Source organism: Macaca thibetana, chromosome 8, assembly GCF_024542745.1.
Source record: "Macaca thibetana thibetana isolate TM-01 chromosome 8, ASM2454274v1, whole genome shotgun sequence".
NCBI lineage: Eukaryota > Metazoa > Chordata > Mammalia > Primates > Cercopithecidae > Macaca > Macaca thibetana.
Window position 1 is genome coordinate 7085314 of NC_065585.1, and position 22131 is coordinate 7107444.

The 22131-nt window shown below is 42.1% G+C and overlaps 1 protein-coding gene across 8 annotated transcripts in view; it reads left to right on the forward strand.

Annotated features, from left to right (window-relative positions):
- Positions 1-20634, forward strand: part of FAM135B (family with sequence similarity 135 member B) — a 360700-nt gene extending 340066 nt beyond the window's left edge. For all 8 annotated transcript variants that reach the window (XM_050802604.1, XM_050802605.1, XM_050802603.1 and 5 more), the window contains 7 exons: positions 1484-1650; positions 4438-4529; positions 7689-7786; positions 9417-9568; positions 11690-11800; positions 13518-13631; positions 17969-20634. In XM_050802604.1, the coding sequence (XP_050658561.1) occupies positions 1484-1650; positions 4438-4529; positions 7689-7786; positions 9417-9568; positions 11690-11800; positions 13518-13631; positions 17969-18174 (940 nt within the window). In that variant the 3' untranslated portion in view covers positions 18175-20634. The remainder of the gene's footprint in view (positions 1-1483; positions 1651-4437; positions 4530-7688; positions 7787-9416; positions 9569-11689; positions 11801-13517; positions 13632-17968) is intronic.
- The last annotated feature ends 1497 nt before the right edge of the window (positions 20635-22131 follow it).

Genomic DNA, 22131 nt, shown 5'->3' on the forward strand with positions numbered 1-22131 from the left:
GTTTTACCATGTTGGTCAGGATGGTCTCGACCTCTTGACCTCTTGATCCGCCCACCTGGGCCTCTCAAAGAGCTGGGATTACAGGCATGAGCCACCGCACCCCACCAATTTTGTTCAATTTTTATTATGAATATTATAACTCTCTTATGAATATCATTGTACCTCTACCTTTTCATATTTTGAAAGGGGAGTTCCTTAAGAGCCTTTGAGGAATACAGTTCTTCATCAGATTTGACTCCCAAACACCCTTTAACATTGTGGGGCTTTTAAGTTTACCTTTGTAATGCCAGAATTCATTTCTTCATCCTTGTATTGGGCTTGTATTCACAATGTTCTCCCATCTGTAAACTGTATATCTGATTATGTATATAATAGAATCACTTTATCAAAACATCCCATCTTCTTTACCCTTCTGCAAAATGCTAAAGAGTTACATATTAATGGTGTCTCCAAAAGAAATTGCCACAGGCAGGTAAACATTGGGTTTTTTGTTTTATAAAGAATATTAAATACCTATCATATGGTACGTGTCATTAATTCAGTGAGTACACAGCAGACATAGCAGATGCTATCCAGTACCTGCCTGGCCAGGGGTTCCCTTGCTTTTATCGTATCTGCAGTCTAACGGAGAGACAGACACATGAGAAAAGTAGATGAGGGCAGTGACTGGGTAAATATGATGTTTCATGTGTGCATGGTGAAGCCAGAAGGAAAAGTGCCTAATTTGGCTTGGGGAAATGAGTGTGAATAGGGATAGTGGCCAGGCAAAGCGTCCTAAAAAAGATGGCATCTACTCTGAGAAGAAAGTATAAGAGACGATGATGATGATGAGGCTAATAACAGATAATAACAAGAAATAGTAAGTGTCAAATTTGAGATTCTGACCTTGGCAGTCTGACTCCAGGGTCCAGTCCCTTAACCATCGTCTTGCCAGGTAACCAGACAAAGAGCATCATAGCCAAGTGAGACAGGCATTTCAGGCACACAGTCCCTTGTGCACCAAGGCATCTAAGTAAAGCCAAGACATGTAGTTCATGCAGAAAATGGTAAGAAATGTGTTATTTATGGAGGCTGGGAGTGGTGAGGAGTGATGCTGGAGAAGCAGGGGAAGGCCAAGCCATGGTGGGCCTGGGTGTCAATCAAGTCAAGAAGCTTTCACTTTTTAAAGATTGCATGGGGCCTTAGAGCTGGGTAGAATCTTTGATATCCTGTCATTCTGTCTCCTGTTCAATGCAGGAATCACACAAGCATCTGCAGAACCAAAACCCATAGAGGCTTTGGTTTTCATAGAGTACTTTCCTGCCTCCTTGTTCAGAACAAAGCTTCACTCACTAGCATGTCCCCTGGGGGCTCAGGTCAGCGATTGCCACTCAGCAGGCACTTTGCCTGTGGGTGCTCAGCCCTCCTACATACCAGCCCAGCTCATTTCCTGTTCAACATGAAACACACAGCTTGGCTTGTGATTAATTAGTGTATTCTCCAGTTTTTATCAGGCCAAAGAAAAATTTAAAAAAGAACTGAAGATTGAAGGATTTCTGTACAGTGACTTAACTGTACTAGCTTCTGATATACCATATTTCCCACCAGAGGAAGAGGAAGAAAATTTGGAAGATGGAATTCACCTGGTTGTCTGTGTCCATGGCCTGGATGGTGAGTTCTAAAACAAGTTTTCTTCCCAAATTCTGTCATATATACAACTTACAATATTTATGCATTAATTTAGATGAGGTATTCATTCAACAGAATGTTCTATTAGCAACTATGGAATGATAGTAATTACGATGAATCTAAGGAAGTGATATGGCCTTGCTCTTAAAGAAAATATCTCTCTGTCCCAAAAAATCTGTTAACTAAATAAAATACATGAATGAATGAATACATGTAGTGAAGGCGTGAATGGGATAAATCAATACATAAATAAATGGAATAAATGATTCATAGAATAAGTGTACAAAGTAAAAGAATGAATGGAGTGAATGAATTAATGAAATTAATATATTATGGGAATGAATATATTAATGAAATGCATGAACACAGTGATTTGAACCCATGAATTCATGGAATTCATGAGTCAATACAATGGTCTGAATAAAGGAAGAAATGGAGAGGAATGAATACATGTATTCATTTTGAGGAGCTCAGGTTAGTGGCCCAAACATTTTGCTACCTACTTTTATTTACCTCCCACTTATAGAATACCTTTTCTATACCAGGGACTTTGCTAGGTTCTGGGATCTGCAGGAACAAAACAAACTTTCTCACTCATCAACTCAATGTCATGCATGACCAGTCTGTACCTCTCGTGTGTATGACACTAAAGTAAAATGAGATAAGACTTTCAATATATTTGTTAAAATAAGACATCTGATCAGGCTATAGGCAATTTTTTCCATCATGCACGTGAAAGATGAGGAATGTTATAAAGATAGAGAGGCTTCACCCATTTTGTACTGTCAGAAAACGGAGCCGTGGATCACATTATCAACTGGGCAACAAGTCATGAAAACCACAACCGATACCAAGCACAGGGTGCTTTGGAAGATGAGTTCTCTACTTCAAGGTGCATCTGCCTAAACTCTGCAGAATTTTCAGGATCCACTTGTTCAAATTCAATTTCCAAGGGCTTATGTGTATTAACAGAGAGCTGAGCACATTGATAACAGTTATGAATATTGACACAACTCTTCATGTTGTACAAAAAACTCAAGATTTGTATTCTTATAAATGTTCTCAGTTTATTAAGAACACCATATTAAATCATATTTTCTGAGACGGTTGTAAGTTGCAGAAAGTTCTCTTTCCCTCAGTAGCTGAAGGAGAGGGGCCATTTCCACCCCTTGCTTAACACTTTATGCTGAATATAAACACTTGCGGCTTTTGTTTTCCTAAGGCAGGCCCTGGCATATCATTAGGGAGCTTCAAACAATAGCCACAGTGGAACCAAAGAGCCTAATTTTACTGACAAAAATGAAAGAGGGAATGAACAATAATTAACATCATAACACAAAATGCAGAGATTTCCTTTAAAAAATGACCATTTTATGACTGTGACCCTGCAAGTTTGGGCATGTACTCTGACAGGCCACCAACATGGGTGGCGTTTGGGCATATCTGAGTCATCCTTAAGCATCAGGGACAACCCCAAACACCTGGACTTCCCCCAATTCCACGTGGCACATTCACCCTCCTTTGAATCATTGGGTAGTTTCAAAAAGAATGATATTTTCACTCACAGTTTACAGACTATTTTGGAAGTATGACCTGTGGGGCATATTTACATGGTAAAGTAAGTGATTTATATATCTAAATAACCAGCTTCTAGCTTTCAACTCTACAGGGAACTTATTTATTTATTTATTTATTTATTTATATTTTTTTGAGGTGGAGTCTTGCTCTGTCCCCCAGGCTGTAGTGTGGTGGCACGATCTCGGCTCCCTGAAAGCTCCGCCTCCCGGGTTCACGCTACTCTCCTGCCTCAGCCTCCCAAGTAGCTGGGACTACAGGCTCCCGCCACCACACCCAGCTATTTTTTTTTATTTTTAGTAGAGACAAGATTTCACCATGTTAGCCAGGATGGTTTTGATCTGACCTGGTGATCCACCTGCCTTGGCCTCCCAAAGTGCTGGGATTACAGGTGTGAGCCACCACTGCTGGCCTCTATAGGGAACTTTCAAGAAATAGGACAAACATTTATTAAGACATAATTGAACCCGTGCGACCAACATTAAATTTATGCGTCACTATACTTGCATATAAACCTTATTCTGTTGTATTAAATCCATTTTTTTCACATTACTTTTATTTTGGGAATGCATTTCCTGTATTCTTCGTGCCTTGATAGCCTTGCATTCTTAACCTTTCATCCCTCTGCCCCGATGCTCACTGCTGTGCCTCCATAGAGCTTGCTTTGCTGTGACTCTTGTTCCCAAGAGACAGTCCTAGTCTATTTAGATCACTGTGCCATGATTGGCCAATTGGAAGGTAGGGGGAGGCTTGCAGATTACCTGTAAATGGCAGTACTAGATAGTCTTCTATTAAGCAAGTAACTGAAGACGGGGCTGGTAGGGGTCCCACTGTGCCCCATCAGCCATGCGAAAGAACCACTTGCAAAATGGGATTTGTTGTGGAAGAAGGGGAGGCGGTGTACCTCCCACCATTCCTGCATGCAGAGTGTTCACAAGTCACATGCTCACAGATCAGGGATAACTCTATCGAGGTGGGACTGCTAGAAAGGACCAGACTCTGAGTGTGGGGGCCCGAGGGGTGGCAGGAGAGCTGGGATTGTAGCTGTTTTAGTTGTTTATATTAACTACTTAACCAAAACTGAGAAAACCCAGTAGAAATGGGGGAAGAGGGAGAGAGAAAGAAATTCCTCGTGTGTCAATATTTTATATGACTAACTACGGGACTGGGGTGGGGGTTATCTGTCATTTTTAGGGAACAGTGCAGACCTTCGACTGGTAAAGACGTTCATAGAACTGGGGCTCCCTGGAGGAAAACTGGACTTCTTGATGTCTGAAAAGAATCAGGTATGATGATAAAAACATCAGAACTGGAAGAACCCTGGATGCATGCTTATATGAGCCTCCTCAACACACCATGATAATTTATGGACACACACAGATAGGAGGAGACCATGAAAAGAAATGCTGGCCAGGCATTTGGATGAGTTGGAAAGAAAAGACGTGCTGTTTTATTTTGGGAGGGAGAGGAAAGGGTAAGAAATGAGAACATGTGAATCAGTTGACTGGAGCCTTTGCCTTCACAGGGCATTAGGGCGGGTGGCAAGTGAGAGCATAAGTTATTTGGGTAATGACTCACTTCCCAACTGTTGGCACTCAGTTCTGCTGCCTTTACTTGGGCACCTGCTCTATGCAAAGTTGTGCACCCTGCAGTACACAGAGGTATAGATGTTGAGGGAGAGAGAAGAACATGATTTTTTGGAGCATCTGCGTACTCTGTACCTGTTTCCTCATTTAACTTCATGGCAGTTCTATCACACGTTGATATCACCATCTCCTCACGGGAGAGGGGACGGAGCTTCTGGGAGTTAGGCAGGGTCCATGTCAGGCTGTCCTGGAGAGGAGGATACTATATGTGATCTCCAGGAAGATAATTCCTGTGTGCACCCAACTTTAATACATGAACAAATCTGACCCAGTGCTAAGAGAGAATGGCCAGGCGCGGTGGCTCGCACCTGTAATGCCAGCACTTTGGGAAGCCGAGGCAGGCAGATCGCTTGAGCCTAGGAGTTCAGAAACAGCCTGGGCAACAAAGTGAGACCCTTTCTCTACAAAAAATACAAAAATTAGCTTGGTGTGATGGTGGGCGCCTATATTCCCAGCTACTTAGGAGGCTGAGGTGGGAGGATCACGTGAGCCCAAGGAGGTCGAGGTTGCAGTGAACTGTGATCACACTACTGCACTCCAGCATGGGTGAAAGAGCAAGACGCTGTTTCAAAAAAAAAAAAAAAAAAAAAAAAAAAAAATCAAAAAAGAAAAGAAAAGTAAAGAAAAGAGGATAACCAGGCCAGTCAGAGGAGGGAGCAGGGAAATGAGTGAGCAGCACTTGCTCACTTTGTGTTTGTGATTTGTGCTAGTGAGGTTTTCTTTTCAGGGAAGATAAGAATTGTTAGCAAGAGAGAGCCAGTCAGGAAATAATCCTTCCGGGTGTGCACATCCAGCAACTCTCTGATGCAGCTTCATGGCTGCTGGGTTCAACCTGGAAACCTCAGATCTTTAGAGCTGGACCTTTACACAATTCACTTAATTGCAGGAGTTGGCCATTCAGTACTGATTATGCACACATTGTTACTTTTTGAAAGCTGTCTTGGCCGGGCACAGTGTAATCCCAGCACTTTGGGAGGCCAAGGTGGGCGGATCACGAGGTCAGGAGATCGAGACCATCCTGGCTGACATGGTGAAACCCCATCTCTACAAAAACACAAAAACTTAGGCAGGCACCTGTAGTCCCAGCTACTCGACAGGAGAATGGAGTGAACCCGGGAGGCGGAGGTTGCAGTAAGTCGAGATCGCACCACTGCACTCCAGCCTTTGCGACAGATCGAGACTCCGTCTCAAAAAAAAAAAAAAAAGAAAGTTGTCTCATCAGCAGGTCCACTTTCAGTATGTATTAATATACTTTTAAACGCCTTGGTTGGGGAGTTCCTGGTATTACTTTTAAACCTACTGTGATTTCCAAAGCATAGCTCATCATGGTCAACTCAGGCATCATAATTATAGCCATTTGTTTAAATAATGTATATGTTGAATTAATATTTTATAGATGAGGAAATAGGCTCTGAAAAGTTAGAGAAAAAAAAGCAGCATCTCTCTTAGGTTACCTAATTTTTTTTTTTTTTTTTTTTTTTTTTTTTTTGAGACGGAGTCTCACTCTGTCGCCAAGGCTGGAGTGCAGTGGTGCAACTTCAGCTCACTGCAGCCTCCACCTCCTGGGTTCAAGCATTTCTCCTGCCTCAGCCTCCTGAACTACAGGCATGTGCCACCACACCCAACTAATTTTTTGTAGTTTTAGTAGAGACGGGGCTTCACCATGTAAGACAGGATGGTCTTGATCTCCTGACCTCGTAATCCACCTGCCTCGGCCTCCCAAAGTGCTACGATTACAGGCATGAGCCACCACACCTGTCCTATTTTATCTAATTTTTAACATGGCACTAAGGAGGTAGCAACACTATCCCCCTTTAATAAATAAGGAGACTGAGGTTTAGATGGGAAGCAACAGGTCCAAGGCGCAGATCCCATAAGCAGAAGAGCTTATGGTTCTTTCTTATTCCAGGAAGTCTAGAGACTTAGCAGTATGCTTTATTCTGTCGCGCCTCAAAGCTCATTGGATGGCAGGTGACAGAAACTCATAAAGGTCTTCTCTTCACCACTCCTATCCCCCAACATGTACTCCTTTCTTCACTGGATGGATATTTGTGAGACATCCTGTTCACTTTTCCTAGCTCTTGGCAGCCCATGATGTTATAGGACAGCTCCACATATGAGGGACTTTTCAAACATTTTTGGATATTGGCCCCAAATCTATTTCCCTTTGACTCTAATTCATGTTTCTAAAAGTTAGCCCTTGAGGTTATATAAACCAATCTGAAATATATCTTCCTTGTTGCTGCCCTTCAAACATTCAAGGACATGTGTGGCGTTCCTCCTCTTCCTTTCATCTCCTGGATCCTTCCACTATCCATCCTAAGACGTGGGTGACTTTACGATCCTTCCCAAAGCTGACTGCATACTCTAAAGGCTATGCCACAGAAAGGGGAGGGCCTTTGGAGTCAGGCCTGTCTTGGTGTGAACCCTGGGTCATGTGAGGTGAACAGGCAGCCTCCCCTCCCAGAGCCTATTTCCTCCTCTGTGAAGCGGGGACGGCAATCCCAGCAGCATGGTGACACTCCAGGCACATGGTGCGGCAGTCGGCACCACAAGCTTGCTACTTCACTGTCAGCCGCCCTCCCAGCTCAGTGTTCCTGAGCATCTCCACGTTTCTTCCTTAGAGCCCCAGCCTGTGGGTCTTTCATCCTGAGGTCATATCTCATCCTGTAGCCCTAACATCAGAGGTAGGCACACCCCCGTAGACATCACGGTGTTTAGTGGAAGAAGACAGGCTGTGCACAGAGCCCAGCCCCCGCCACAACCATACCCAACACCTGTTCCTCTCTCTTCTTCCAGATGGACACATTTGCAGATTTTGATACCATGACGGATCGGTTGTTGGATGAAATCATTCAACACATTCAGTTGTACAACCTCTCCATATCCCGAATTAGGTAAAAGGAAACCACAGGTAGTGAATGCTGGGGGAAGAGGGGGGACATTTTTGAGTGTTTGCTGTATAAAAGCAATATTATGATGCCTTCTGTATACCACTGAGCTAAGCTAACTTGTGACTTTTAATAAATTATTTTTAAAGCAGAAGTAAGTACCAGGTCTGTTGTACACATTCATATCTGCCATAGTTTATGTCAGGGAGAATAAAAATTTTTGTAGTTCTGTAGAAAGAGTATTGGACTTAAAACAAAAATTCCCAGGTTTGAATTCTTGTTCTAACACTCACAAGTTGAAATCTTGTTTCTTACCATGTACCAGATATAGAACCTTTTGCAAGGTTTCTAGATCTCTAAACTTCTGTTTTCTTATCTGTTAAGGGGAACTAGCACTGAGATGATGTGTGAAAAAGGCCAGGTGTGGTGGCTCACGCCTGTAATCCCAGCACTTTGGGAGGCCAAGGCGGGCAGATCACAAGGTCAGGAGATAGAGACCATCCTGGCTAACATGGTGAAACCTCGTCTCTACTAAAAACACAAAAAAATTAGCCAGGCTTGGTGGTGGTTGCCTGTAGTCCCAGCTACTTGGGAGACTGAGGCAGGAGAATGGTGTGAACCCAGGAGGCAGAGCTTGCGGTGAGCCGAGATTGCGCCACTGCACTCCAGCCTTGGCGACAGAGTGAGACTTCATCTCAAAAAAAAAAAAAAAAAGAAAAGAAAAGAAAAAGCAGAATGAGTTGCCCACCCCAAAGAGAGGGTTCCAATCAGCACTGCTTTTATTCTTACACTGTACCAACTGTTTCAGTGATGACAGTGCTAGTAAGCAGCTTGCATTTTTCATGCATTCGAATATGTAGACGTAGTGCTAATCCCTTGATATGCATTATCCCATTTAGTCTTCAGATATAAAATATTACTTCTTTATTCCACAAATGAAGCCTATAGAGATTAGATTTAAAAAAAGAGAGAATAAAAGAAAAGCTAGGTAAGGCAGCTTCATAGGCTGACACTGACTTCTTTTCTTGGCTGGTTGTATGCTCATCATGAGTAGAGGTGGGGAGGTATAGCCTCTCATTTAATAGACTCTCAATAAATAAGTATTTAACTTGAGAGTAATGATGCATTGAACACATGGGCCTGTGAGTAGGAGTATGGCTGGAGCAGAGCCTGCAGGAGGGGGTCTAACAGCATGGGCTGTGAGCAGGTGGTTCAGTATATACACAGCAGGTGAAGGAGAGGATGAATGGCCTCCCAAGCAGGTTAAGGACTTGGGACCTGATCCTATGAATGACCAGGAGATTTCAATGTTCAGAGGTGCATTTCAGGAAGGACCTTCCCTTCCTGCATGTGGAATAAAAGCAGGCTGCTCTAACAGCATGAAGCTGGCTGAAATGCCCACACTTCTCCCCTGATTGGGCACAGAGCTCCCATTCACAAAGACCCCATCTCAGGCTTCTCATGGTCAGGGTTTGGAAACCTGATGAGGATGAGTTGGCAGTCCCCGTGCTCTTTGCCAGTGCCCCTACATTCAGTGGGAGGTGGAGGACGCTGGCCCCTGATGCTTCCAGCACTGCGCTCTTGGGCACCAGCGTTCACCGTCACACTCACGGGTACCCTTTCCGTCTCTCCACAGCTTCATTGGCCATTCTCTTGGCAACATCATCATCCGATCGGTCCTCACACGGCCCCGGTTCCGGTATTACCTCAACAAACTCCACACGTTCCTGTCACTCTCTGGGCCTCACCTGGGAACCCTGTACAACAACAGCACCCTGGTTAGTACAGGTAAGACTCTTCTAGGACTCGTCATTCCTCAGAATTAATCTGGGGCCGCTGGGACCTGAAACTGGGGACAGGGGTTCTTCCAGATGAAACCCTGTGACTGTGGAGTCTTTTCCAAGCATGGCGTGGAGGGAGGAGTCCTGGCCTTAGAGGTGCGGCCCTTGTGTCTGGGGGCTGAGTGAGGTGACACTAGATGTTTTCCAGGATCCTTTCTGCCTTCAAATTTCTGTGGAAAAAAGGCAGTGTCCCTGGAGTCGTGGTTGGAAAAGATTGACAAGGCACGGCATTGTGATGAAGAGAACAGGGACTCTGAATCAGGCCACCTGCATGACAAACCTGTGGTTAAGTCCTGACCAGGACACTCGAGGAAGACTCTGGCCTAGACATTTAATCTCTGTGCTCCTCAGTCTCCCTGTCTGTAAAATGGTGGTTATGTGTGTGTGTATCTGTGTTTGTGTATATGTGTGCATACATATATGTATGTGTACAAGCATGTATACCATATATGTATGTATACACATATGTGTTATGTAGGTACATATGTGCATGTGTGTATCATAGAATTGTTGAAGAATTTCCGTGTTGAATTACACAAGGGAAGGAAATGAGGTTAACTCACATCTATGGGAGGTCAAATGTATCAGCAAGAGCCAGACAAAGAAGGACCTCGAATGACTTGCAAAGATGTTAGACTTAACCTGTAGACCTTGTAGATACTACTCACGAGATTTTAGCTGAGGAGGTGACATGGTTTGGTGTATGGAAGCCCAAGGAGGGCACTGAGTTTTACATGTAATAACAAAACATTTATTAAATCATTTCTTAACAAATATCTCAGTAGTCCCTGATTGTGCAAACCCATTATGTGGCATTAGAGTCACCCCTAAGAAGCTTCCTTGTCCCTGTAATCCTCTAGGCCTCTGCCACTGTCCCCTGTCCTCTCCAAGCACTCACATTGTTTCCTCATGACCTGGTCAGTTTAGTTAGTTTGCTTTTAAGTTATTTTAGGGCATACTTGTGAACATGAGTTATCTGACACATTGGCACATAACAAATGGAAGTCCTTTCCTCTGCACTCTGTCTTTCCTCCCAAACCAAGGAAGCCATTCTTTGAACAGAAACACATTTGTTAAACTACATTTCCTGCCCCCCGCCCAGAGTTATAAAGTAATCTTGCAACATTATAAAATATTTTTTAAAAAGAGAGACTTTACTAATAATTTCTCCAATCTAGCATATCCAGAGTAATTTTATATATTTCATTCTATTTATCTTTGCACACACACACTGACATAGCAGTCAGTGTAATATATGTACATACCATAGCTTGCTTATTTCCTTGTATTTCTATCAGATTAATTTGCTTGTTGTGGTTACATAATCCTTACACTCATCAACGTTAGTGTTTGCCTATGCATAGCTAAACAGATGAGTTTTGTTTTGTTTTGCTTTTTGAGAGGGAGTCTTGCTCTTGTCGCTCAGGCTGGAGTGCAATGGCACAATCTCGACTCACTGCAACCTCTGACTCCCAGGTTCAAGTGATTCTTCTACCTCAGCCTCCGGAGTAGCTGGGATTACAGGTGCCTGCCGCCACACCTGGTTAATTTTTTAATAGAGATGGGGTTTCACCATTTTGGCCAGCCTGGTCTCGAACTCCTGACCTCAGGTGATCCACCTACCTTGGCCTCCCAAAGTGCCGAGATTACAGGCATGAGCCACCATGCCTGGCAAACAGATGACTTGTGAAGTGAGACATTTATTCTAGCTTTACAGTATCCTAAATGTATCTGTAAGTATCATTTTTATATTATTTTCGCATTGAAAATTATTACCCTAGGTTTCTTTTTCAGAAGGAGATTGACTGGATCGAAGAGTGTGAGTAGTTCCTTACTCCCAAGCCTGTTGTCCTCTCATTTTTGCAGGATGATTTAAGTCCTTGCCACCAGTACATGAGAGGGCAAATTTACCTCTAACTTCCCAATTATTTGCTAATATGCCTACTTCTGTCTTATTTTCAAGTTAACTAAAATTCGCAGTTTAACATTCATCTCACCAAAATTCCATCCCAATTATTTTTTGTTTTGTTTTATGTTTTTGATTTTTGTTTTGTTTTTGTCTTCCTAGGCTTATGGCTCATGCAGAAACTGAAGAAATCCGGGTCTCTACTGCAACTGACCTTCAGGGATAATGCTGATTTGCGCAAATGTTTCCTCTACCAACTAAGCCAAAAAACAGGTCAGTGGTTTCCCCCACCGCTGCAGTTATGAGTTTGAGCTTGGAATTCAACTCCTGAGACACAAATGAGATATAATGCTACGTTGATTCACTCACAGAAGGGCCTAGTCAGGAGGCCCAGCACTCAAAGCCTCTTCGGCTCATTGGGAGGCCAACAGCTACCAGGAACTCAGCTCCTCTTGCCCATTGCCCATATGGCATGTGAGAGATTGAGCCAAGGTGCGTGTAAGATCATTTCAATAACCAGAAGCTGTAGATTCCGCTTTGTGCCAGTTTTTCAATGTTCTTATTGCGTAGGCCCAAGATCTGTGTGCCAGCTTCACCCAGGTGTGGGCCCATCTACACAAAAGGCAGATGCAACATTTTCCACTGGTGTTGACTGTGCAGTGGGAGACGGCGATCACTGTCAGGCAGGCCTGCTATTGTACCTGCACCCTCTCTCTGTCACATGGGAGCGCATAGAGGTGTTGAAAACTCTGCCTGCTACGTGGGAATGACCACAGCGGACAGCAGTAATGGTGGTCATTGCCGAGTGGTCCCCATGTCCAGTCGGGGAGTGGAGCAGCTGACTGATTGCCCTGCTCAGTCCTGCCACGCAAGCTGGCCTGGTCCAGGGTCTGTTCTTGCTCACAGTCTTCCACCGTCCTGTAAACACTGACTGCTGATCCCTCTGTGCCTGTGAGTCTGGTGTAGCCACAGGCTGATCTGTGAGCCCGGCTGAGTTCCTCTCCTACTTTATGCCTCTGTGTGTTGAGTTGAGCTCTTAGAGCTATCTTCTGTGGAGGAGGAGGAGGGAGGCAGGACTTGGCGGAAGAAGGTGGGACTGCAGCATGATCACCGCAGAGTCCATCAGGGGTGTAGGAAGTGGCCCTGGAGAGCGATCCTGAAGGAAGGGGAGGGGCTGGCCATTACACCTTTGTCCTACTGGCCCGTGTATTGGCCAGCTATTGAAGTAGGCTGCCCCCAGTGTGTGATGTCTGATGAGGGGAACCACTTCAGTAAGGGACACATGGCTAAGAGCTGACAGCCACCCGCCCAGCAGGATGTGGGGAATGAGAAGGATGGCCTCAGTCCAGACGGAGTGTCCGGGTGGTCTGCAGTGCTCTGGAGGTTCACGATGGGCTTTGCGGCCTGGAGGGATACACTGTGATATTGAATTTGAAGGGTTCTTCTGTCTACATTGTGGGGACAGATTGCAGGAAGGCAAGACTGGCTGCAGAGAGGTGAGTTCTGAGGCTGTTTTCCTAAAGCATGGGATGTGGTGAAGGCTGGAATTAGAGGAGGTGCTGGGGTTGAGGAGGAAGAACAGGATACTCAGACTGACGTCCTTATGAACTCCTTGATATTTCTATCCCCAAAAGGCTTTTATGATCTCATCCTTGTTGCTTATTTCTCTGTGTCCAGAGTAGCTTTCTGTGTGTCTCCTTAGCTTTCATGGCTGATGAGAACAGGCTTCATCTCCCCTCACAAATGCAAAGCCCCTGTGTAGTGACTTCTTTTTTCAGCCTCCCACAGGCCCCCACGATACCTCTGTGCCATCTGCTGTGCCTTGTTAAACCTCAGGACAGAATGTCCTTGTGCAATGATACAACTAGTGTGTGGTGTGTCATCATTTTTTCTCTTTCTGGGACAAGTCTAGAAATTTGTGCAAATTTCCAGAGGGTTTTGAAGTTGAAACTACCTGGGTAAAAAGTACTCATCTGGCTAATTGTTACAGGGCTGCAGTATTTTAAAAATGTCGTGCTGGTTGCTTCTCCCCAAGACCGTTATGTGCCATTTCATTCAGCCAGGATCGAAATGTGTAAAACTGCCCTCAAAGACAGACACACAGGTAAGCTACGTTTAATTTTTGCTCAGGGACTTTCTGATTTGAAAAGCAAAAGTAAATTTGTGAAATTGACTATGCCTATTGGGAACACCTGGGCTATAGGTTTAGTGCTGCATTTATCTTAGCTTAGTGATAGGATAAACGTAGCTCATCTTGATGTTATTGTGCCAGATCCTTCCTTTGTGTAATAAACAGTCGCATGTTTATTAGATTATGAAACTTTTGTTCAGTCCTATTGTGTGCCAGTCACTGAAATTGATGGCTGGGATGTATAATTCAACGAGACAGGCCCTGCCCTCAAGGGGCACATTGTCTAGCTGGAGCCTTGACAAGTAATAGCAATGATAAAAATGTGGTAAGTCAAAAAATAAAATAATGCCTAAGGCATTAAGGCAGCCCAGTGGAACAGAGTGTAGGACAGAGTCAGACGAGGGTCCCTGGAGATGACAATGAGTTAGGTTTTAAAGGATAGGTAGGAATTTTCCAGACAATCAAGATGGATGTGGGCTGGCATTCCTGGTTTCCTTTGGTTAATTTGTTTAATTTATTTTTTTTAAACATGTTTGTAGCTTTTAATTTTGAAATAATTTTATACTCAAAAAGTGTTGCAACAACAGTGCAAAAAAATTGCTGTATACATTTCATTGTGATGCCCAATATTAGCATCTTACATAAGCATTGTACAATTATCAAAACCACAAAATTAATACTGATACAATATTATTATCTAATTTACAGACCTTATCCAAATTATGTCAGTGTCCACTAATGTCCCCTTTCTCTTCTAGAATCCAGTCTAATTTGTTTATTTCTAGGTCAAGCATATTGATTATTTTTTAAGTAAATAGTATTTTTGTTATATTTTAAGGTACTATAAAAAAATAGTGTACTAAAGGTCCAAAGATTTGGTGCTAATATATAATTGGGTCTATTCCAAATTTTCATTGGTATCTAGAAAATCCAACAGGAATTTTGATGAAAAAATATTTAAAAATTACTTTTAATACATAAAATAGCATTGTGTTTTATACCATCTAGTACATGTAATGAAAAGTAACACAGGGCATATTCTAAAATGATTCTTTGTCTGATTAAAACGTTATAGAATATTTGAAAAAGTCAAACTCATTACATAATTCATGATCCTTTCTAACTCCACCTCTATTACTACCTACTTTCCATGTTCTTCTTCTAGTCTCTTCATGTGTGTTCATGATAAAAGTTATAATTTTGTGTCATGATTTGATTTAGACTAATATATTTATTTGTCCATGTTAATAAAATATCATAAATGCAAACACATTTTAATAATTATAGACTATATGCATATACCATAATTTAATCAATAACTTGTTAATTACTACACGTATAGTTTGCTTCTGGAAGGCTTCCTTTTTAGTTATCATGTGATGAAAGACTTTGCATGTGTAAATTTTTAATACATCTACGGTATTTCATTGAAATAGATTTCTAGTAGTGGTATTATTGGAGGAAAATGTTAATGAGTTGCTACTCTTAACGTTTTTTGCCAAATTCTCTTCTAAAATATTGATACCAGCAACACCTGTACTGTTAGAGTATATGGGTGCCTGCCTATCTCACTCTACTGTCTCTCAGATTAAATATTAATTTAAAGATATTTGTTTATAATTTTTCAGCCTTAATTTTTAAATATTGATGCTTTTTTATGCATATTTTAATCAATTTTTAAATATTTTCTAATTACCCATGGGTCATCATTATATGCTAAGACTTGTGACAATAAACAAAGAGTTAATGAACTGGTTTTGAGTTCAGACTTGACTAAACTAAACAGCTGTTGTCAAGAGACAGCCAAACTGTTTCTTTGTGCAGGGATTTGTTAATTTTCCTTACCTAATTTCTTATCTCCCTGACATAGAGAAGTATTTTTGTTGACATTTCAACCTTGGTAAAGGCTTAAGAACAGAGTTCAACAACTGTGGTCCACAAGCCAAATTCAACCCCCCTCTCATTTTGTAAATAAAGTTTTATTGAAACATAGCCACGCCCATCATTTACATATTGTATATGACTGCTTTCATGCTAGAATTCAGAATTATGTTGAGTAGTTACACTGGAATGTCCTGGAAAGCCCTAAATATTTACAGAGAAAGCCTGACAACTCCTGCTCTAGCATAGCAAATTGTATTTGTTATGTGCTGGGCACAGTTCATGCACTTTGCTTATCTTATTTAATATTCCCAATGGCCTTTAAGGAAAAGGGAGTGTATCTTCAAAGGATATTAATATATGACTTAAATTGATTAATGATCCTGTTAGTCATCTTAAGAAAAAAATCACCCTCTCTTTTGTTAAATTTATATTTTCTGTTACATTTTTGCATGGGCATTAAAGAAATGTGGCTTAACTGGTGAATTAAACAGATTGGAAGACTTGATATGAAGTTTAGTTCATATGTGATTATCATTTTTTTTTCTGGAAGAAGTACCAATATTTTTATTTTTCAAAAATTCTGAAATAAAATACCTCTCAACCTGTCTGACTTCACGTAACCTTCCAATTTATTCTCTACATTGTCATGTAGATAATTTGCTCCTATCCCAAAAGTCCATCAATTTAAAAATAGTGCTGTGTTTGAGAAAAAATATGAGTCTGCTATACATGTTAAAAAATATACCAATGATGGCTTCCAGGACTTACGAAGCCAATCAAGGTCTCAGCAGAAAATGATCTGGTTGAGTAATCACTACATTTTGAGTGACTTTTTTCTTTAAATAAATGACCTTCTGACCTTTATTGCATATACAATTTAAACAAATTATGGTATTTGTGCAATAATAATATGCTTCTATTTCCATTTATTGGCAATATTCATTTTTCTTGTTATTACATAATATTCACATACATCATTTAAAAAATATTATTACATAATGTTCATAAACATCATTTTAAAGGAGCGCAGAATTGTTTAGCCCACAAAGCATGGTTTACTTAACTCTTCCTTTGATGCTGAATTTTGGCTGACTTGCATTTTCCCTCGGAAAGACTATTTCATGCATAAAATTTCTGTGGCGTAACCTCACATCATATTATTGCCTATTGTAATGACCACTACTCTGAAACATTAATGGGCTCTTGGGAACGGCCATACCATTTGTTTTAACCCCAAATTCTTTTTAGCTGAATTGACATGGCTACAACCAAATCCCTAATTATTTCAATTTCATGTTTCAATTCCCTTTACCTCAAAGCTCCTACCAAGACCCTAAGAAGAGGGGGAAAAGAAACACCCCCAAATACATACCCCCGGCATAATGAGGAGTCCAGTTGTCCATCCCAGTCTCGGAAAGCAGACCTCTGAGTACTCTCCCCTGCTGATAACTAGAGGGAAAAGGAAAATGGTGTGAGTCCCTTCACGTGACATGGGGGAGTGTCCAGAGCGAGGCTGTGGACTGTTAAACTCAGAATAAGCTCTCTTTCATCTTCCAAAGTGACTGCTCTGCTGGCTTTGTAAAACAGACCCGGTTGTTTGGAATGGGTACCCAGAGACTTATCTGACTTCCAACTTCCAATTACTGTCTCCAAGTTGGTCAAAAGTAAAATATCCCAGCTGTCAGGATCATTGCAGAAGGTGTCTGTCGATGATATAAAAGTTGTCATCAACAGTTTTTCAGAAAAGAAGAACACAGGGCTAAGAGGGATGAATCGTAGATCCAGGTGTGAGAATCTATCTAGTATTCAGCAATTCAATTGCACTGCATGGCTCCAAGACCCCTATGGCCTGATGCAAAATTGCAACTGTGTCACTTTCAGGTGGAAAGAGTCAATTCAGACTAACAATTGTAAAAACAAAACAAATCAACATAAAGAAAACTGCATTCTCCTTCTTTGGAATCAGAGGAGTCAGGTGAAATGCCACGTGGCTTGCATTATGCATGACAGCAGAAAATGTCTGCTTCTAACTCTCTATTGAGCTGTGTTTCCAACCCCCAACGTCCCCTGAAATAGAACTTGAAACTCTGAGGGTCCTTTCTGCTGTATGCCTCCTTCTCAGCTCCCCTGCTGGGAGGCATAGCTATTACTGAGAAACACGAACACCGTTATCATAGCTTCTGGTGCATGGGTTCGCAAAGACGCTGTTCGGAATCCCCTTCTGACTTCTGGCTATTGTAATCTGACTAGACAAAGAGAACTTTGATTTTATTTCATATTTATTTCACTAACATTAGAAGGAGGTTGGAAACTGCTATATAACAGGTCTGCCCGGAAATAGAATTTCAACACACATCCGGTGATGTTCTCTAGATTCCACTGCTAACTTCTGCACTAGCTTTATATCCTTCTTCCCCACTTTACAGGGCCAGTTTATGCAGAAATGATCAACAACCTCCTGGGCCCTCTGGTTGAAGCCAAGGACTGCACTTTAATCCGACACAACGTGTTCCACGCCCTGCCCAACACTGCCAACACCCTGATCGGCCGAGCCGCTCACATCGCTGTGCTGGATTCAGAACTTTTCCTGGAGAAGTTTTTCTTGGTGGCAGGACTCAACTACTTCAAGTAGTGGCTTTGAGGGAGCGGGTCTTTGTTAATGCTTAAGATTGGTGGAGAGCTTTAGCTGAGACCTGCTTTTACAGACCTCACCATTTCAGAATGAAACTCCAAGGGAACAGCGCTGGGGGATGGAGGCTGGGGTGGAACCTGATATGAGAGGTGCTTTTGTTTTGGAGATTTGAGAAAGCTGAGCAAATAGACTACATGACAACAAAGTTTGCTTGAATTTGTGTAGTTACCTGGAGTGTCATTCAAGATGTTTTCTAGGAAAAATATGAGAGAATAAACAGAAGACTTGGGAGTCGGTGAGCTCCCCTTGCTAGCCACGAATGGCTCACTGAGCGATTACTCCAATTTAACTAGACTTGCCCAATATGTTACTAGCTTATAGCTTTATCATTTCTGATTAAGTGCACACAAGCATTTCAGAACTCAGGTTAATCTCTGTGCAGAAGTGGAACATATTTGTGTAAATAGAATCCTCAGTAGATTCAAATGTGCCACTTGTTCAAGATGCCCATATTCATTTTCTCTCTTCATGTTTTCTAAACAAGGGAGCAAGGAATGCGTTACAAATCCCAGTTTTATTTCATAACAGCAGTGAGCAGGGTGACTTAAGGTAACGAGGGATAAAGGTGACACTATTGGTAAATACACGTTTGTTACAAAGAAACATGACTCTAGGAATATACTGAACTATGAACAGTTGCTCCACCTACTTCCCCAGACTTCTTCTATGCAGAGCCCTGATCCACTAATTATTGTAGTGATTGCTTACATCTTTGTCTGTAGTAGGGAACATTGGGTGAGACTAACCTAGCAGAAGGGGGCACTGAGATGAATGCACACACGTGTGAAGCTCCTGCTGATACACTTCCAAAGACATGCTATGTTAGCATTTGATGCAATTGCAAAAAATTAAAACCATTAACGTGGCCAGCTGCTTCTCTCCATGAAAGGAGAAACACATCTAAATGGAGGAGTGCTGGATTAAAACCTCAGGGGAGCTCTAAGAAGGGTGCTGGTTATCTTTCAATAGAAATGTCTTCTTGCCTTAGGAAAATAAAGGGCTAGGAAAGGTCACTGCATTGATAAAAACCAATAGATGACAGGGACAAAAGTGAGATCAGATAGGAGGAGAACAACCAGACTGAAGATTCAACATAAACTGTTATTGGTAGGTGACTCAAAGAGGAGTTTGGAAAATCACCAGGATGCTTAATGGTCAGGTCTCAAAGACTGAGTATGTTGTATGGGCTAAAGGAAATCTAAAGAATCATTTCGTTGTATGGAAGAGATGAATGAACCTGGACAGTAGGGATAAATAAGACAGGAGCCTCATCTTTTGGAGATCAAAACTCCTGCTTCTGCAAAAATCCCTTCTGAAGTGTGGAAACACATCTAGGACCAGGGTTTTCAGCACCTGGACCGTGACTGTAGGTCACTGATGCCATGGTAACAAAACCAAGTAAATCTAAGCTCATCTGAGAATTTTGGATCCTCTTATATTAACAACGTGACTTTGAAAAGTAAAAGCAGACCATGAGAATGAGTCCAGATGGGCAACTTTGCAGGAGTATAGACATGTTGCATTCTGTTTAAGAAAGAGAGAGTTGTTGAGGGAGAGTTGAATGTCTTGCAAAGGCAGAGTTCCACACAATGGATTTAGGGTTTCTCAGTGGGTCCTTTCTAAATGCTTGTTATATCCTGGTCATAATGCATATGGGTTCACTGAGTCCTCTGGTCTCTTTCCACTGGGAATTTTTGTCTGAGCTCCCGAGTCAGAGCTGGGCATAGACTCTGGTTCCTCATGAGGAATGCTATATTTGCTCTGTAACCTGGGAGACATTTGTTCCCTAGTCATGCAGCACATGATGTTATGTTTCCTGACCTAGGCAAGTGCCCATGCTCAGTACAGAACCATAAGTTGGTAGCAGCTTCTCCTTTCTGGCCAAATGATGGGCCCTGTCCCTCTGATGAGTGCATTTCATGTTGTGTTTCCAATTTTCATCAGCAATGTTCGTCATTCCCTGGTCCTTTGAAAGACTGTGTAGCCCGTGGTTATGGAGCTGGGATGAATCTGGTGATCATCATCTTCTCCAATAACCAGATGCCATTTTTAACTTCAATATGCTGTCTGGACATAGTGAGAACTAATGGCAATAAACGTCCAGCTGCATGGTGCACCTCTTTTTTATGGGGGTGCTCTGCTGTCTTTGTAAACCCTCTCTGGCCTCTGAACATCTATTATAATTGTGTAGAAAGTACATCTCTATATTGTAAATAAGAGTGTCAAGTGTTGCGTGTCATGCCTCATTTGAAAAGGCTTTTTTATGTCTCTTTCTATTGAAATATAGATATCTAATATATAAATATATATACATAAAATATATATAAATATATATTATGTAAAACAGGGACATTCTATTATTGATTGTAAAAATTATAAACAAAATGCCTGCCAAGATAATGGTCTAGTATGTCTTCATTCTCTGCGTAATTTTTGTTTTTGTTTTTATGATTTGTTGTTTCCCAAAATGAGTTAGAAATAAAAATCACCAATATTGAGATTAATTGGAATTTGTTGTTTATGAGCCAAATAAATCCAGGGAAGCAGATATGAACCCAAAGTCGTCGTGGAGCAAAACAAATACCCCAATGGCATTTTGAAAGCAGAGGGAGTGCTATGAACCTGAGAGAAGGTGAAGAGAGAAAAGTCCCCTGTTGGCTTCTACAGTTCACAGGTGTTTACTGAGCAGCTTCCATCCGTCTGTGCCAGATGGAGCACAGAGGTAAAATGCACAGTCCATGCTGATGAGGAACTCGAGGGAGATCCGGTCTTATCATTACAATGGGATATAACAAAAGCGCTAAGGAAGGCCGGGGCTGGTGCTCCTTGGTCTTAGGTATCCACTCCTTACTGCCTGGGGAAGGCCAGGAAGGAAGCGTTGAGAGTGAGACTTGAAAGGTGAGACGATTTACCTTGCACAGCCCGTCACCCCAGTGTGCACTCTTCCATTATATCATTCATTCATTCATCTGGCAAGTTTGTCTTGAGGACCTACTCTGTACCAGGGATGCATTGATAAAATTCAGTAGCTCACCGTCTAGCAAGGAACACAGCTGATCAAATGGGAAATCAAAGTGGGTGGCCCCATAGAAGGGGTATGATTCTGTGTGTGCTCGAGCAGGGGCATCCACTTACAGCAGGGATGTGGGGTAGAGGTGGTCAGGAAAGGCCTTTGGGAGGGTCTGGTGTCTAAGCTGAGACCCGAAGGCTGAGTAGGAGCCGGCTCTGCGAAGGTGGGTTGTGTGGATCCCTCCAAGAGGGACAGAATGAGCAGAGGGCTTCAAGTGAGAGCAGAGGGCTGGGAAACTTTGGCCACTGCAAAGGTAGATGGAGAATATGTTTGAGCACAAAAGTAGCAAAATGGAGGTGTGAGAAATCAGCTGCCATGCAGGATTTTCTTCTTCTATCAGGAGGAAATTTCCATTGTTAACACTAGCAGGAAAATTCCCACTTGGCAATGAGAGCCCCTGGGAGACCAAGGCCTGCCCCTGCCATCATGTGTCGCTCCATGCTTCACCCTCTGTGAGAGATCTGATCCCTCCTGTCTTGGGAGAAGTCCAGCCACATCCTCCACCTTCACTCATTTCTGAAATTTTCCTTTGAGAAGCATAGTAGACATGTCTGCTGGGCTTCCCATGGAGAAAAACTGTAACAAATGGCATCATATAAACAGGCTAAGAAAAGGGAACAGTCATTTGGTTAATTTTTTTTTTTAAAGCATGGAAGCAATCAAATTAAATTCTTATATTGGTATTTAAGGTGACCACACAAGCTGCTCTTGGATCATAAACATTTTATAGAGTAAAGAAAGTTATTCAATTCTCATCTTACAGTTAAGCAGTCTGCAGCCCCCACAAGATTGGGGTAACTTAGTTGAAACTGTAGTCCTTCCTTCGG